The sequence below is a fragment of the Pristis pectinata genome, chromosome 3 (assembly GCF_009764475.1).
Source record: "Pristis pectinata isolate sPriPec2 chromosome 3, sPriPec2.1.pri, whole genome shotgun sequence".
In the NCBI taxonomy this organism is placed as follows: Eukaryota; Metazoa; Chordata; class Chondrichthyes; order Rhinopristiformes; family Pristidae; genus Pristis; species Pristis pectinata.
This window is the reverse complement of record NC_067407.1, coordinates 4,787,886-4,803,551: the sequence shown is the minus strand read 5'-3', so window position 1 is coordinate 4,803,551 and position 15,666 is coordinate 4,787,886. Positions and strand designations below refer to the sequence as shown.

General features: G+C 46.1%; 1 protein-coding gene across 7 annotated transcripts in view; it reads right to left on the bottom strand.

Moving 5' to 3' along the window:
- Positions 1–11,983: 11,983 nt before the first annotated feature.
- Positions 11,984–15,666, bottom strand: part of ttll7 (tubulin tyrosine ligase-like family, member 7) — a 215,743-nt gene continuing 212,060 nt past the window's right edge. For all 7 annotated transcript variants that reach the window (XM_052010663.1, XM_052010662.1, XM_052010668.1 and 4 more), the window contains one exon: positions 11,984–13,117. In XM_052010663.1, the coding sequence (XP_051866623.1) occupies positions 12,997–13,117 (121 nt within the window). In that variant the 3' untranslated portion in view covers positions 11,984–12,996. The remainder of the gene's footprint in view (positions 13,118–15,666) is intronic.

The following is a 15,666-nucleotide window of genomic DNA, read 5'->3' as shown; positions in this document are numbered from 1 at the left end:
TGGGGGTAAGGTGAGGTTGGCGTGTAGGTTCATCCAGGGGTTTATTGAATGGTAGAGGTTTGAGGGGTCAGCTAAATGACTCCTCTTTCCTCTCTTCTTAAAGGAAGAGTTCTATTGGGAGGACAAAGCATTACAACGATGGGAATGGATGTCACAATCTCAGTGAGGGAATCTCCATGGCTCACTGGTGAGCCCAAACCAAGTGTCCTAGACCTCTCAACGACCTCAACTTAGAATCATAAGAACTATACAGCATGGAAACGGGCCCTTCAGCCCAACTCATTCATGCCAACCAAGTTGTCTACCAGAGCTAGTCCATAGAACCATAGAACACCACAGCACAGAAAACAGGCCATTCGGCCTTCTAGTCTGTGCCAAAACTATATTCCGCTAGTCCCATTGACCTGCACCCAGTCCATAACCCTCCAGACCTCTCCCATCCATGTATCTATCCAATTTATTCTTAAAACTTAACAGTGAGCCCGCATTTACCACGTCAGATGGCAGCCCGTTCCACACTCCCACCACTCTCTGAGTGAAGAAGTTCCCCCTAATGTTCCCCCTAGATCTTTCCCCTTTCACCTAAAGCCATGTCCTCTCGTACTTATCTCTCCTAATCTAGGTGGAGAGAGTCTACTCGCATTTACTCTGTCTAAACCCCTCATAATCCCATTTTCCATTAGTCCCATTTTCCTGTGTTTGTCCCACATTCCTCTAAGCTTTTCCTGTAGCTGTATAAATGTCTTTTAAGTGTAATAGTACCCACCTCTACTGCCTCCTCTGGCAGCTCGTTCCACATACCCACCACCCTCTGTGTGAAAATGTTGCCCCTCAGGTCCCTTTTAAATCTTTCCCCTCTTACCTTAAACCTCTGCCCTCTAGCTTTTGACTCCCCTAGCCTGGGAAAGAGACTCTGAGAATGACTATTCACCTTATCTATGCCCCTTATTTTATAAACGTCTGTAAGGTCAGCCCTCATCCTCCAATGTTCCAGGGAAAAAAGACCCAGCCTATCCAGTCTCTCCTTATAAATCATGTCATCCTGTCCCGGCAACATCCCTGGGAATCTTTTCTGCATCCTTTCCAGCTTAGCGATGTCCTTCACCAATTACCCAAAAAGACCCCATGGCTCAACCAAAGGTTGGTGGGCTAATTGCTGGCCAGGGGACAAGAGGAAGGTTTGAGGGCTTTGAACTGGGTAACACTGCCCCAAGTCGACCAGGCCTCTGTCTGACTCCAACAGTGTGGGATACGGGCAGGACACAAACACTGCCGGCAAAAAAAACTCATAGAGATGGGAGAAGGGCACCCTGCACTGGAAGATCCCACTTCCTTCGCTAATGGGTCCTGTGTACACTCTGAAAGAGAGCATACTCAATGGGAAAAGCAGTGGTTATCCATCAATATTCAAAGGCAGAGGTGAAGGACTCACCTATCACCTGCCAGTTCGCTCTCCTCCCCCTCCTCCTACCATCTTATTCTGGCTTCTCCCCTCTTCCTTTCCAGTCCTGATGAAGGGTCTCGGCCCGAAACGTCGACTGTTTATTTCCCTGCATAGATGCTGCCTGACCTGCTGAGTTCCTCCAGCATCTTGTGTGTGTTTCTCCCCTTTCCCCACACAGCTGAACTCCTAGCACAGGCACTAATTTCCTCTGTGATGCAGTAAGCTGGTCTTTAGCAAATGCTGTAGGGAGGTGCCACACAAGGATGGCCATTTCACTGGGGCTTCAAATCCTAACATACACAGGGGCCTAGACTGGAGTTCAGGGCCAAATGCATAGAAGCTAACCGGCTTACGTTGGTTAAAGTTTGAGGAGAGTTGGTACGTCATCAAATTTCTATAGACGTACGGTGGAGAGCATTCTGACCGGTTGCATCAGCACCTGGTATGGAGCCTCCAATGCACAGGATCGCAAGAAGCCGCAGAGGGTTGTAGACTCAGCCAGCTCCATCACGGGCACAACCTTCCCTACCATCGAGGACATCATCAAGAGGCGGTGCCTCAAGAAGGCAGCATCCATCACTAAGGACCCTCACCACCCAGGACATGCCCTCTTCTCATTACGACCATCAGGAAGGTGGTACAGGAGCCTGAAGACCCACACTGAATGATTTAGGAACAGCTTCTTCCCCTCCACCATCAGATTTCTGAGCGGTCCATGAACCCACAAACACTACTTCGTTATTCCTTTTTTGCACTATTTATTTATTTTGTAATTTAATTAGAATTTTTATGTCTTTGCACTGTACTGCTGCCGCAAATCAACAAATTTCACGTCATGTAAGTCAGTGATAATAAATCTGATTCTGATCCGGATTCCTTCTGAGTCAGGGAATTGAATGTCAAAGTGAAGTAAACACGTCCTGAACTCGGTCAGTTCAGCTGCAATCAGGCGAGCAACATTTACAGAATGAAGCAGCAGTTGGATTTTCACTATATACTCAGGAGAAATAAAGCAATGTGCTTCTACTGCGCATCATCAGATATATTAACAGTACCCACAAAACTTATAATATAGATAGATAAATATATACACTTTAATATTAATAACTTATGCAGATAGATACAGAAATCGACAGATATAGAGATTAAGACATAGGTACAATATATAGATGGATGGATACACTTCTGCAGACAGAACTATGAGTAGGATAGAGCCATCAGCTATTGCTTCTTTACAGATTATAGTCAAGGGGAAACCCCAATGGTTCAACCATTCTGTTTTGTTTCTGCTCCTCAATCTAAGGCGGGCTATTGCTCAAACGTCAAACAAAGCGTGGCCTGTCTCGGTGATTGATTAGCAGAGGCCAGCTCGATGTACAACAGGGGATTGCCATCTTCTATTAAACTAACTGCATTGTAAACAACACAAAGAGTGGGCCATAAAGACAAACACACACAGCCGGCCTGGAATTCATCAGGTGCTCCTGCAGAGCTCAAAGGCCGTGGTAATGTGCTTCTCTCTATTAAATATAATGTTATATTTATTACCCTCAAATCCTCTGCTACATTTGGATCAGCCATCAATCCATGTTAGAGAGACTCTATAACTGCTCTAGTTATTCTTTACTGCACTAAAAACAGAGCAGATATTTCGCATTTAGAGTCATAGAGTTGTACAGCATAGAAAAAGGCCTTTCAGCCCATACATGTCCATGCCAACTAAGATGCATATTCAAACTAATCCCATTTCCCAGAACTTGGCCCATGTCCCTCTAAACTCTTGTCATCCATATATCTGTCCAGGTACTTCTTGAATTCAGGGCACTAAACCCGCGACTGGCTGCTCCTGAGTCACACAGTTTATTTCCCAGAAATCAGACAGTAAGGGGGAACATCAAGCCTCGAAGCCACGGTAATCGGTTCAGGAAGTAAGTTAGACCGTATCATCAGGCCTGATTTATCGACAGCAACTTCCGCTTATGTGAAGACTTTTCCCACCTACTATAGAACATAGAACAGTACAGCACAGGACAGGCTCTGTTGTGCCAAACTAACTAAGCCAATGACACCTAATTAAATTAATCCCTTCTGCCTGCACATGGTCCATATCCCTCCATTGCCTGCATATTCATGTGCCTATCTAAGAGTCTCTTAAATGCCTGTATCATATCTGCTCCCCCAGGCACCAACCATTCTCTATGTAAAAAAACCTCCCTTGCACATCTCCTTTGAACTTTCCCTCTCTCACCTCAAATACATGCCCTCTCGTATTAGACATTTCAAACCCAGGAAAAAGTACCATCTGTCTACTCTATCTATGCCTCTCGTAATTTTATAAACTTCGATCAGGTCTCCCCTCAGCCTCTGCCAGTCCAGAGAAAACAACCCAAGTTTGTCCCAATTGCTGTTGCAAGAGATATCACCTTGCCTGTCCACTCAGTGAGAAGAAAGGGTCCCATGAAGAGTTCACTGGCAACATCCTGGTAAGTATGTTTTGCACTCCTTCTAGTTTAACAACATCTTTCCTATAACAGGGTGACCAAAACTGTACACAATACTCCAAGTGTGGCCTCACCAATGCCTTATATAACTGCATCAGAACTTTCCAACTCCTATACTCAATGCCCTGACTGATGAAGGCCAGCGTGCCAAACGCCTTTTTCGGGGATCAGAGTGTGTAAGGACAGCAGACTTCCTTCACTCAACGATATTTGGGACTTTTAAGCCAATCCTATAGTTTCATGGTCAGCACAATTGAGAGTTTGTTTTTTTTTTAATTCCAGATTACTTTATTAATCTAAATCTCCCATCTCCCTCAATACTCAGGACTGAGAAGGGCTAGCAAGAAGAACTCCCACTTCAAACTGGTGGGTTTAACAAGTTTCCTGCCAGTTTAATGTCTCTGGAGAAAGGTAACAAGAGTTTACATTTCTGGATATTACTTGCCCTCCCCTCCCTCAGCACATAATCAGTAATAGAGGCAACTCTACAAATGCCAATCACATGGGCAGGGATCGTAAGTTATATACGTAACATATATAGTAAAAGTCACAGGTCATGAGCTACAGGGAATTAGCTATTTATTGTTGCTAGTTTATTTCACTAAAACAGAACATAACTCAAACCTTTAGGGTTTATAGAACCTAACCTCAAGCCAAAATATCCCTTCTATTATATTGCAACATAACTTAAAAGCTAATCAGAAAATGTCACTTGCAGTGTGTAAATTTTAAATGTTATTTTACACATTATCCCAAAAGCTCAGTTTTAATCCTTAAGAGATGCATGTGCTTGCTTACTTAGAAGGAAGCATTTTTTAAAATTTAAGATGTAAGGAATGGCTTGAAGGAGATTGATAAACTGGGAAAGTTTCACAAGGGAACTGGTTACAGATAGAACCAGACAACACTTGCCTCTTCCCCCTCACCTCATCTTGCGAGAACACGGCTATTTTATAGGGGTATCGATTTTGTATAGTAATGATGGCTAATAATAACCTCTCTCAGTGCGAGACAGGGCTGTTAGCAGTAATGGTTTCTTCCAGAATCCAATCCGAAGAGAAAATCTGACACCTGCTGGCAAAGTATGGAAGGCAAGCACAGACCAAGGGAGAACACTTTCAGAGCACCCTGTCTGTGCGTGGAACCTTGCTGACTCTGGTCTGCAGGCTTCATACAGTCAAGACAGCATGGAAACGGACCATTTGGTCCACCTTATCCATGTTGACCTGTGAGATCCCTCAGATCCCCTCTAACTCTCTCCCCCCTTACCCTAAACCTATGTCCTCTTATCTACCTCCAATATGCACAAACGTTTCCTGCAGTCTCCCTATCTCTATCTCTGCATCAGATGCTGCTCAACCTGCAGACGGACCTGAAATTGATGCTGTTCAACCTGAAGTCCCTCCAGCATATTGTTTGGTTCCCCGCCCCCACCCCACAAACCAGCCCCCCACCCCCCACCTCCCCTATCAGTTCCAAGCTGAATGTCTCCCAGCCAAGCTTTGATGTGTGGAGAATCCTCCCCGGCAGTTCCAAAGACCATCAGTATATAGCCATCACAGTGGTTAGCTTAATGGACAGTCATCCAGGTCTGGACAGTTAATCCAGTAATACGAGTTTGACACCCTCCTCACCCCCATCACCCCAAGTGTGGCCTCCTCTACACTGGTGAGACCAAACGCAGACTAGGCGACCGTTTCGCAGAAAACCTGCTCTCTGTCCGCAACTGCGATCTGCATCTCCCCGTTGCCAGTCACTTCAGCTCCCCCTCCCACACTATCACTGATACGTCAGTCCTCGGCCTCATCCACTGCCAGGAGAATTCCAAGCACAAACTGGAGGAACAGCACCTCATTTTCCATCTTGGAACCTTGCAGCCTAACGGCATGGACATTGAATTCTCCCACTTTAAGTAATCCCCACCCCCCTTCCCCACCACGCTTCTTCTCTTCTTCCCTTTCCTAGCCTCCTTTCTTCCCTCTTTCTTCTTACCTTTGACCCGTCCCCCGGTGGATCTGCTCTCCCCTCCTCCCCCACACCTGCCCATCACTATCTCTTACCTGCATCTACCTATCACCACCTTATGCCCACCCTGCCTCCCCTCTTTTGTCCACCTATCACTGCTCTGCTTTTCCCTCCTATATATTGGGCTTCCCCCTTTTCCTATCTTCTGTCCTGAGGAAGGGTCCTGACCTGAAACATTGACCGCCTGCTTTTCTCCACGGATGCTGCCTGGCCTGCTGAGTTCCTCCAGCACCATCGTGTTTTTCAACCCCATAACAGCTGAGTAATGGAAAGTCAGCCAGTTACACAATCTGGAATAACAGGCTTGCATTAAGCAATGGTGACCCCAATAGTACTGGACTCTTGCTTTAAGAACCTGCACAGTTTGGTACAGTCTTTCCTTGTATTACAGCAGTTTGAGTAACAGAAAATTGCCCTTGCAGGATCACAAATCACTACCAAAAGATCTGGGACACAGAATAAAAAATCACTCTTGCAGAATTTATGTGAGGAAAAAGGTAACTAAAATGTAAAAGAAACAACAAAATTTATTGCTAACATTACAGAAAATCGCGATGCAGACACTTTTCTAGGAATGCAGCCCCTCTGCAACACAGAAATAAACTGTATTGCCCCATAAGGAAGGAAACCTGGAGTCCCTGAACAGTCCAGTCCCTCTGTGACTCCAGACCCACCAAAATGGTTGGCTATTGTCTAAAACCAGCCTCCCCTCCTTGGACTCTTTACCTCTCACTGTCTTGGTGAAGCAGCCAGAATAATCAAAGACCCCACCCATCCGGGTCATTCTCTCTTCTCTCCTCTTCCATCCGGTAGAAGATACAGGAGCCTGAGGGCACGTACCACCAGACTTAAGGACAGCTTCTACCCCACTGTGATAAGACTATTGAACGGTTCCCTTATACAATGAGGTGGACTCTGACCTCACATTCTACCTTGTTGTGACCTTGCACCTTATTGCACTGCATTTTCTCTGTAGCTGTGACACTTGACTCTGTACAGTTATTGTTTTTACCTGTACTGCATCAATGCACTCTGTACTGACTCAATGTAACTGCACTGTGTAATAAATTGACCTGTACGATCGGTGTGCAAGACAAGTTTTTCACTGTACCTCAGTACAAGTGACAATAATAAACCAATACCAATACCAATACTTCAGGGACCAAGTGGAGATATGCAAGAACTATTGGCCTTGCCAATAACACCCACAACCTCTGGACAAGTAAATGAGAAAAGCAAGAGATATGTCAACAACTCAAACTAAATTCATACTATTTTTTAATTCATTCGCAGGATGTGAGAGTCACTGATAATGCCAGCATTTACTGCCCGTCCTTAATTGCCCCAAAATGTGGAGGCAGTTAAGAGGCAATAAGAGATACTGGTGCAATAAATGCTCTTAAGAAACAAACAGAATGAGAGAAACAACCTAAACCTGTTAGAAACATCAAATCTTTCTCAGGGTAGCTGATGCAAACCAAAGTGAATTCCCCCAGCAGTCAGCAACCCGGCCAATACTTGTCCCTCACTTTGCGTCGACAAGAACTGGAGAACTTGTCTCCAAAAAAAAACTGGAGAAGTCGGAAATCAGAAATAAAAAGGTTGGAAATACTCAGCAGGTCAGGCAGCATCTGTGGGGAGAGGAACAGGGTTAACGCTTCAGGTCGAAGACCTTTCTTCATTTTTGAACGATGTTTCTCTCACGGATGTTTGTGGGAGCTTGCTGTGCCTTTTTTCTCCACGTTGTGACTGTGACTTCACTTCTGAAGCATTTTTCTGCCTGTAATATGTGTTTGGCCTCCTGAGGTAGCGGAAAGCTGCTATAAAAATATGCTTAGTTTAGCTGAGATTACAAACTCAAGGATTTTGTGCAATTGAGAAAAAATCCAGATGGTTTAGAGAGATAAAATCGGTGGAATCTGACTTAGACAGTGCAAGGAAATACTGTACAGGCATGATGGGCCAAATGGCCTCCTTCTGATTTCATGTACAATTCTGGTTGCCCCATTACAGGAAGCATGTGGAGGCTTTAGAAAGGGTGCAGAAGAGGTTCACCAGGATGCTGCCTGGATGAGTAAGTGTTAGCTATAAGGAGAGGTTGGACAAACTTGGGTTGTTTTCTCTGGAGCGGCAGAGGCTGAGGGGAGACCTGATAGAAGTTTATAAAATTGTGAGAGGTACAGATAGAGTAGACAGTCAGAGTCATTTTCCCAGAGTGGAAATGTCAAATATTAGAGGGTTGAGGTTTAAGGTGAGAGGGGGAAAGTTTAAAGGAGATATGTGGGGCATGCTTTTCTTACACAGAGAGTGGTGAGTCCCTGAAACGGGCTGCCAGGGGAGGTGGCGAAAACAGGTAAGATAGCAATGTTTAAGGGGCATTTAGACAGACACATGAACAGGCAGGGAACAGAGGGATATAGACCATGTGCAGGCAGATGGGATTAGTTTGGATTGGCATCATTGTTGGCACAACATGGTGGGCCGAAGGGCCTGTTCCTGTGCTGTACTGTTCTGTGTTCTATGATTGTACAATGATACTGTTGGCCTGCCAAACTCCCCTTCAAGGGGAATTGGATTGGGCATCTGCCTTCAGCACGCGCAAGAGGAAAACAGTCATGGGTGGTGATGCACAGTCAGTAGCTCCAGGTCCCAGAGCAGGCATGAAAAAGGCTGACTGGATTGGGAGAAGGGATGGTAGATTTCAGCCACAGAGTCACCCTGGAGAAGCTGGGGTTCTTCTACTCGGAGCCAACAAGGTTGAGAAGAGATTTGATGGCAGCGGACAAGATCATGATGGATAAAGGGAAAGTAAATAGAGGGAAGCTGTTCCTACCAGTGGGCGGTTCCAGGAACAGAGAACACATGTAGAAAATTTTGGGCAAAATGTACAAAGGGGGAGGCATGAGAAAAACTTCACACAGAGAGCGGCGATGACCTGGAACTCACTGCTTGTAGAGTTAGTGGGAAAAGAGCCAATCAGGGCCCTCAAACGGGAATTGGATAGGCACTTGAGATGGGCACTTCCAGAGTGTGGGAATAGAACTGATGGGATTGTTCGACTAGGATCTGACCCAGACCAGATGGGCTGAAGGTCCTCTTCCTGTGCTAAACAATACTCTGTTCCTATACTAGATTGACTCTGTCCTGGAAGCACAAATATCTCTCTCATTTATTCCGAAAGGTCTTTTTGTCACCTGCAATTCACCGTACACTGATGAGAGGCCAGCTCTTCTTGAAGAAATGGCATTTCTACAAAGCAAATGTTCATTACTTTCTTGCTATTCATCTATGTAGTTGGGTTCTAGGCAGTGGGACCAATTCAATCCCCCCACCAGGGCTGATGGGCCAAATGGCCTCTTGCTTTCACTCACTCACAGGACGTGGGCGCTGCTGCCAAAACCACCATTTATCGCCCATCGCTTGATCTACCTTCTTGAACCACTGGAGAAGATGTTCTCACCGTGCTGTTGGGGAGGGAGTTCCAGGACACAGAACCAGCAACGATGAAGAAATGGAGATAATATTCCCAAATCCGGATGGTGTGTGACCTGGAGGAGCACCTGTAGGTGGTGGTGTTCCCAATCCCCCGCTGCCCTCGTCCTTCTTGGCTGCAGTGGTCGAAAGTTTGAGAGGTGTCATTCAAGAAGCTATGGCCAGTAAATGCAAGGTCTATTAGAGATGGTTCATACAGCAGAAACTATTCTTCTGAGCGCTATCACCTTATTGTGAGATTACGAGCTCTTGAAGGCAATAACAGAAGAACGATAATTAGTGGATTCACTATCCTGAGGCTGGCTTCAATGGAAGTTACATCGCACTCAGTATGGACTCTTATATTCCTGGGTCATATGCACTTTGCAGAAGGAACTTTGTGTGCAATACTCATTTGCCAAACACTGGCATTTTTGTTATCCTGACAGTGAAATAATATTTGCATCTTAATCACAGTGCACTTGATCTCCAACTCCTCCGGTGTTGATGAAAGACCTTGGACCTGAAACATCGGCTCTGCTTCTCTCTCCAAGGATGCTGCCTGACCCACTGAATATCTGCAGCATTCTCCGCTGTTGTTTTATGAGCTGGGGGAAGATTAGTCTTGGCCACAATGGCCTTGCCAGTCAAATAGCCCACACGCATTTGAGGATGATCACCACCAACTGGTGCTGGAACCATACCCTTGTGTGAGGGAGATATATGAATTCACCAGCCCAGACACCGCACTCTGAGGATCCATCTCCACTCATACCTGAAGATGGCAAATTCATATTTTGTTTCTACTGGAGGCAAAAGGGGCCTTGGAGTGGGGTAAAATTCCAACTGCGTCCAAGAGAAGCAGACACCAGTTGTACTAACCTCCTCGCCTTCTGGTTCTCTTCATTAAAGTCGAGGGAATTGAGGTGAACATGATCTACACAACTCACACATCTAGTGGTGCTGTTCAAAGCGAACTGTTCCCCTCTATCTCTCCTCACTCCCCACTAATCATCTCTCACGCCTGGCCAGTTCGATCTCTGTTGGGGAAGAACTGAACCAAGGTTGATTGGGTCCGTGGGACTAAGTTCATAAGGTTATGAGAGGCATAGATAGAGTAGACAGCCGGTATCTTTTTCCCAGGGTCGAAATACCTAATACCAGGGGGCATGCATTTAAGGTGAGAGGGGTAAAGTTCGAAGGAGATGTGCGGGGCAAGTTTTTTACACAGAGGGGGGTGGGTGCCTGGAATGCGCTGCCAGGGGTGGTGGTGGAGGCAGATACGATAGAGGTGTTTGAGGCTTTTAGATAGGCCCATGAATGTGCAGGGAATCGAGGGATATGGACATTGTGTAGGCAGAAGGGATTGGTTAAATTAGGCATCATTAACTTAATTAGTTCGGTACAACATCATGAGCTGAAGGGCCTGTTCCTGTCTTCTATGTTCTATGTAACAGCATCTTCAAATTGGATTAGCTGAGGATTAGTTGTGTATGGTGTTGGTACAGTGGTTATGTGACCGGAACAGTAACCCATAGTCCTTGATCAACATGAGTTTAAGTCCCACCATCTGTGGAACTTAATTTGAATCACAAAGAATCTGGAATACATAAAAACTAGTCCATGATGATGGCCAACAACAAAAAAAATTGAAAAATAGATCTGGTTCACAAATGGCCAACTTTTTCCAGTCTAGCTTGTATGTGACTCCCGACCCGCCAACGTGGTTGACACTGTGATGGCTAGGCAAGCCACACACTTCACGGGAGACGTGCATAGTTCATTGAAAGTGATGTCACAGGTAGAAAGGGTGGTGAAAAGGGCATTTAGAACATAGAACATAGAACACTACAGCACAGTACAGGCCCTTCGGCCCACAATGTTGTGCTGACATTTTATCCTGCTCTAAGATCTATCCAACCCTTCCCTCCCACATATCCCTCCATTTCTCTATCATTCATGTGTCTACCTAAGAATCTCTTAAATGTCCCTAATGTATCTGCCCCCACAACCCCAGCCGGCAGTGCGTCCCCACTCGCTGTGTAAAAACTTACCTCTGACATCCCCTTTATACCTTCCTCCAATCACCTTAAAATTATGACCCCTCATGTTAGCCATTGTCACCCTGGGAAAAAGTCTCTGACTGTCCACTCGATCTATGCCTCTTATCATCTTGTACACCTCTATCAAGTCACCTCTCATCCTCCTCCTCTCCAAAGAGAAAAGCCCTAGCTCGCTCAACCTATCCTCATAAGACATGCTCTCCAATCCAGACAGCACCCTGGTAAATCTCCTCTGCACCCTCTCTAAAGCTTCCACATCCTTCCTATAATGAGGTGACCAGAGCTGAACACAATACTCCAAGTGTGGTCTAACCAGAGTTTAGCACAGTGGCCAGCAGTCAGTGCATTGAGTACAGGAGTTGTACATTATGTTGCAGTTGTATAAGTCATTGGTGAGGCCGCACTTGGGGTACTGTGTACAGTTTTGGTCACCTTATTGTAGGAAAGACGTAGTTAAACTGGAAAGAGTGTAGCAAAGATTTATAAGGATGTTACCAGGACTAGAGGGCGTGAGTTATAGGGAGGGGTTGGCCAGGCAAGGTCTTTATTCCTTGGAGCAAAAGGGAATGGGGGTGATCTTATGGTGGTTTATAAAATTGTGAGGGGTACAGATAAGGCGGATGGTAACAGTCTTTTCCCCAAGGTAGGGGAGTCCAAAACCAGAGGGCATAGGTTTAGGGTGAGAGGGGAAAGATTTAGAAGCGACCTGTGGGGCAACTTTTTCACGCAGAGGGTGGTGATTGTATGGAACAAGCTGCCAGAGGAAGTGGGTGAGGCAGGTACAATCATTTAAGAAGCACTTGGATAGGCACGTGGAGGGACGGGGCTTGGAGGGATATGGGCCGAGTGCAGGAAATTGGGACTAGCTGGGTGGGCACCGTGGTCGGCATGGACCGGTTGGGCCAAAGGGCCTGTATCCGTGCTGTATTGCTCTGTGGATCTATGACTATTTGGGATCGGCAATAAATGTTGGTCTTATGAATGACATCCAGACCGTGAAAGAAAAGTATTGAGGTAACAAGCCCCAGTGTTAACAGGAATGTAAATGTCATCTGCAGATAATCCAAGTGCAACTGTGATGAAGCCAATGCAATTCCATTGCAACAATTAGCAGCACGGATTTAAAGTAACATTCTCTTGCTATCTCTATGGGATTTCTTTTGAGCTAAGACACATGATTCGCCAACCACTCCTGACCCCACATTTCCTGGGGGGTTGGAGGTAGGGGGGTAGCAATGGGGGTCCTGGAGGCAACTCAGGGCTAAAAGCAAAGCTGAGACCTTCCCCCCACACTCCAAGTCCCTTTGAGATGAGGTCACTGCATGTAGCAGGTGGAAATCCTCTTCACCTCCCTCCCACCCCCCTCACCCCCACAAACCCTCCAGGCCGAGGGAGGTTCAAAGGTCAGAGCTCCCTGACCCGCCTCCCCAGACCCCCTCCACTCAGCCGGGCATCAGGTGAGGGGAAAGCGGTGATCCTGGCCACAGGAGGGTCAACGTTGGCCGAGTCTGCTGGTGTAGAGGCTGCGGGAACGGGGCAGGCCGGCAGAGCTGCGGCCGAAGCCCGTCGGCAGGGTCTTCACCGTCAGTTGGAATCCCGAGGGCGGCAGGGACCTGAAAGCAGACAGACAGATGGGTCAGTGGCGAACCGACAAACCCCCACCTCCTCACCGTGGTACACAGGAACAGGTCCTTCGACCCACTGAGTCTGTGCCGACCATGATGCCAAATTAAACTAACCCCTTCTGCCCGTGAGGGACTCTGGAGGGAGTCGTCGAGAATGTGGGGAGAATGAAATGGGATGCGTGTAAATGGGTCAACACAGAATGAGTGGGCCAAATGGCCTCTTTCCGTGCTGTATGTCTCTATGATGTTGATTCCCTTGACAAGCAAGGATTTATCAATTGTTTATTAATGCAGGTAGCTTCTCCCGTGGTTTTGATGGAGAGGGCTTTACCCACACGATGCAGAAGTCTTTGCCACCTCTCCCCTGTATGGCTGGGGTACAGGATGAAAACTGCATTTCTATAGCATCTTTCCAGTCTTTGGGATGTCAAGAAACCAAGAATAGGCTATACACACAGCTTGGAGGTCAGGGCACACACACAGACAGAGACACACACACACACACACACACACACACACACACACAGACAGGCAAACACAGAGAGAGAGAGAGAGAGAGAGACAGACAGACAGACAGACATACAAACACACACAAAGACAGACATGAATACATACACACACACACACACACAGGCACACACACACACAGGCAGAGAGAGAGAGAGACACACACACACAAACACACAGAGACAGACAGACACATACACACACACAGATAGGCATACACATACACACACAGACAGGCACACATATAGACACAGAGACAGGCACACGCACACACTCACAGACACAAACACAGACAGGCACACACACACACACACACACACACAGAGCCAAGTCCCAGAAGCCAGTAATTCTCATGTTGTTGGAGTCTCAGGATGAAAGCCCCAGAATCTGCAGGTCGGGCTGAAGTCTGACAACTCAGTCCGGCGCACAAGCCCGTCTACAAGTCATCTGCTCTGGCGCTGCGGAGAAGAGTCCTTCCCTTGAGCTGCTAGCTGCTCCCTGCATGGTCGAGGTCAAAGTCGAGTTTATTGTCAGCTGCACAAGTCCATGTGTGCACAGGTGTAATGAAAAACTTACTTGCAGCAGCATCACAGGCACAGAGCATCAGATAAACAGCATTCACAACAAAAACATAAATTAAACATAAATTAAGCATAATGTTTACAAGAAAACAATTAGATCAAAAAAAACAAAGTCCATTGTAGTGCAAATTGGTCAAAGTGGCCATAGTGTTGCTAAACTGTAGTGATTAGGGTTTTGCTCGCTCCTGACACTGCACTGCAGCACTGAGGGGCTACACTGCCTGAGGTGCACGTGACGAATAAAACACCAAACCGACTTCAACTGCCCTCTCCATTCAGTGTAAAAGATCCCAGTGCACCACTCTGAAGCAAAGCAGGCACATCACCTCATCTCCAGTGCCCCAACCAACATTTAACCCTTAGCTTGAAGAATTAAAAAAACAGGTTCTTATCTTCCCACAGCTACCGTCGGGCAGGAGGTACAGAAGCCTGTAGTCCCGTACCACCAGGTTCAAGAACAGCTACTTCCCTTCAACCATTTGGTTCTTCACTGTTTTTCAAGTTTTTCACTGTACCTCAGTACATGTGACAATAATAAACTAGTTTACCAATTTTATCCTTCCCTGCCATCGGTAGCATCTACAGGAGGCGCTGCCTCAAGAAGGCAATATCCATCATCAAAGATCCCCACCATCCGGGCCATGCCATCTTCTTCCAGCTCCCATCGGGCAGGAGGTACAGAAGCCTGAAGTCCCCACACCACCAGGTTCAGAAACAGCTACTTCCCTTCAACCATTCGGTTCTTGAACCAACCGGCACAACCCTAATCACTACAGTTTAGCAACACTATGGCCACTTTGATCACTTTGCACTAAAATGGACTTTGTTTTTTTTGTTCTAATTGTGCTTTTTCTTGTAAAAATTGTGTATAATTTATGTTTTTCTTGTGAATGCTGCTTATCTGATGCTATGTGCCTGTGATGCTGCTGCAAGTAAGTTTTTCATTGCACCTGGGCACACATGGACTTGTGCATCTGACAATAAACTTGACTTTGATTTTGTTACTTGAACATTCCTGTCTGTGGAAGCTTGCTGTGCACAAATCAACTGCCACATTGCCCACATTACAACAGTGGCTTGGCTTTGGGTTGTTCTGAAAGGAACTCCCATTATCCTAAGCTAACATGAATAGTCTTCCTTGTGGTGGAGAATGCAAGATGAATTAAATGCCATCAGCCACACTGTAACATGGTATACCGATGTGTAGTTCTTAGTGACGATGTTAGCACTCTGTACAATACAGCTCATGATATCTATAAGTTCAATCAATTAATAAATGATGTAAATCTCTAGTGCAAATTATTCTTTTATTGTTATCATAATTCCCCATCATTTACAGCAATTTGCTGTGGTATGAATCACAAGTGAAATTGAACTGATATCGTCATGAATATTTGACAAGGGTAGTTAGTCACAGAAAATTTAGCCCACTGTGCCTGTGTCAGTGCT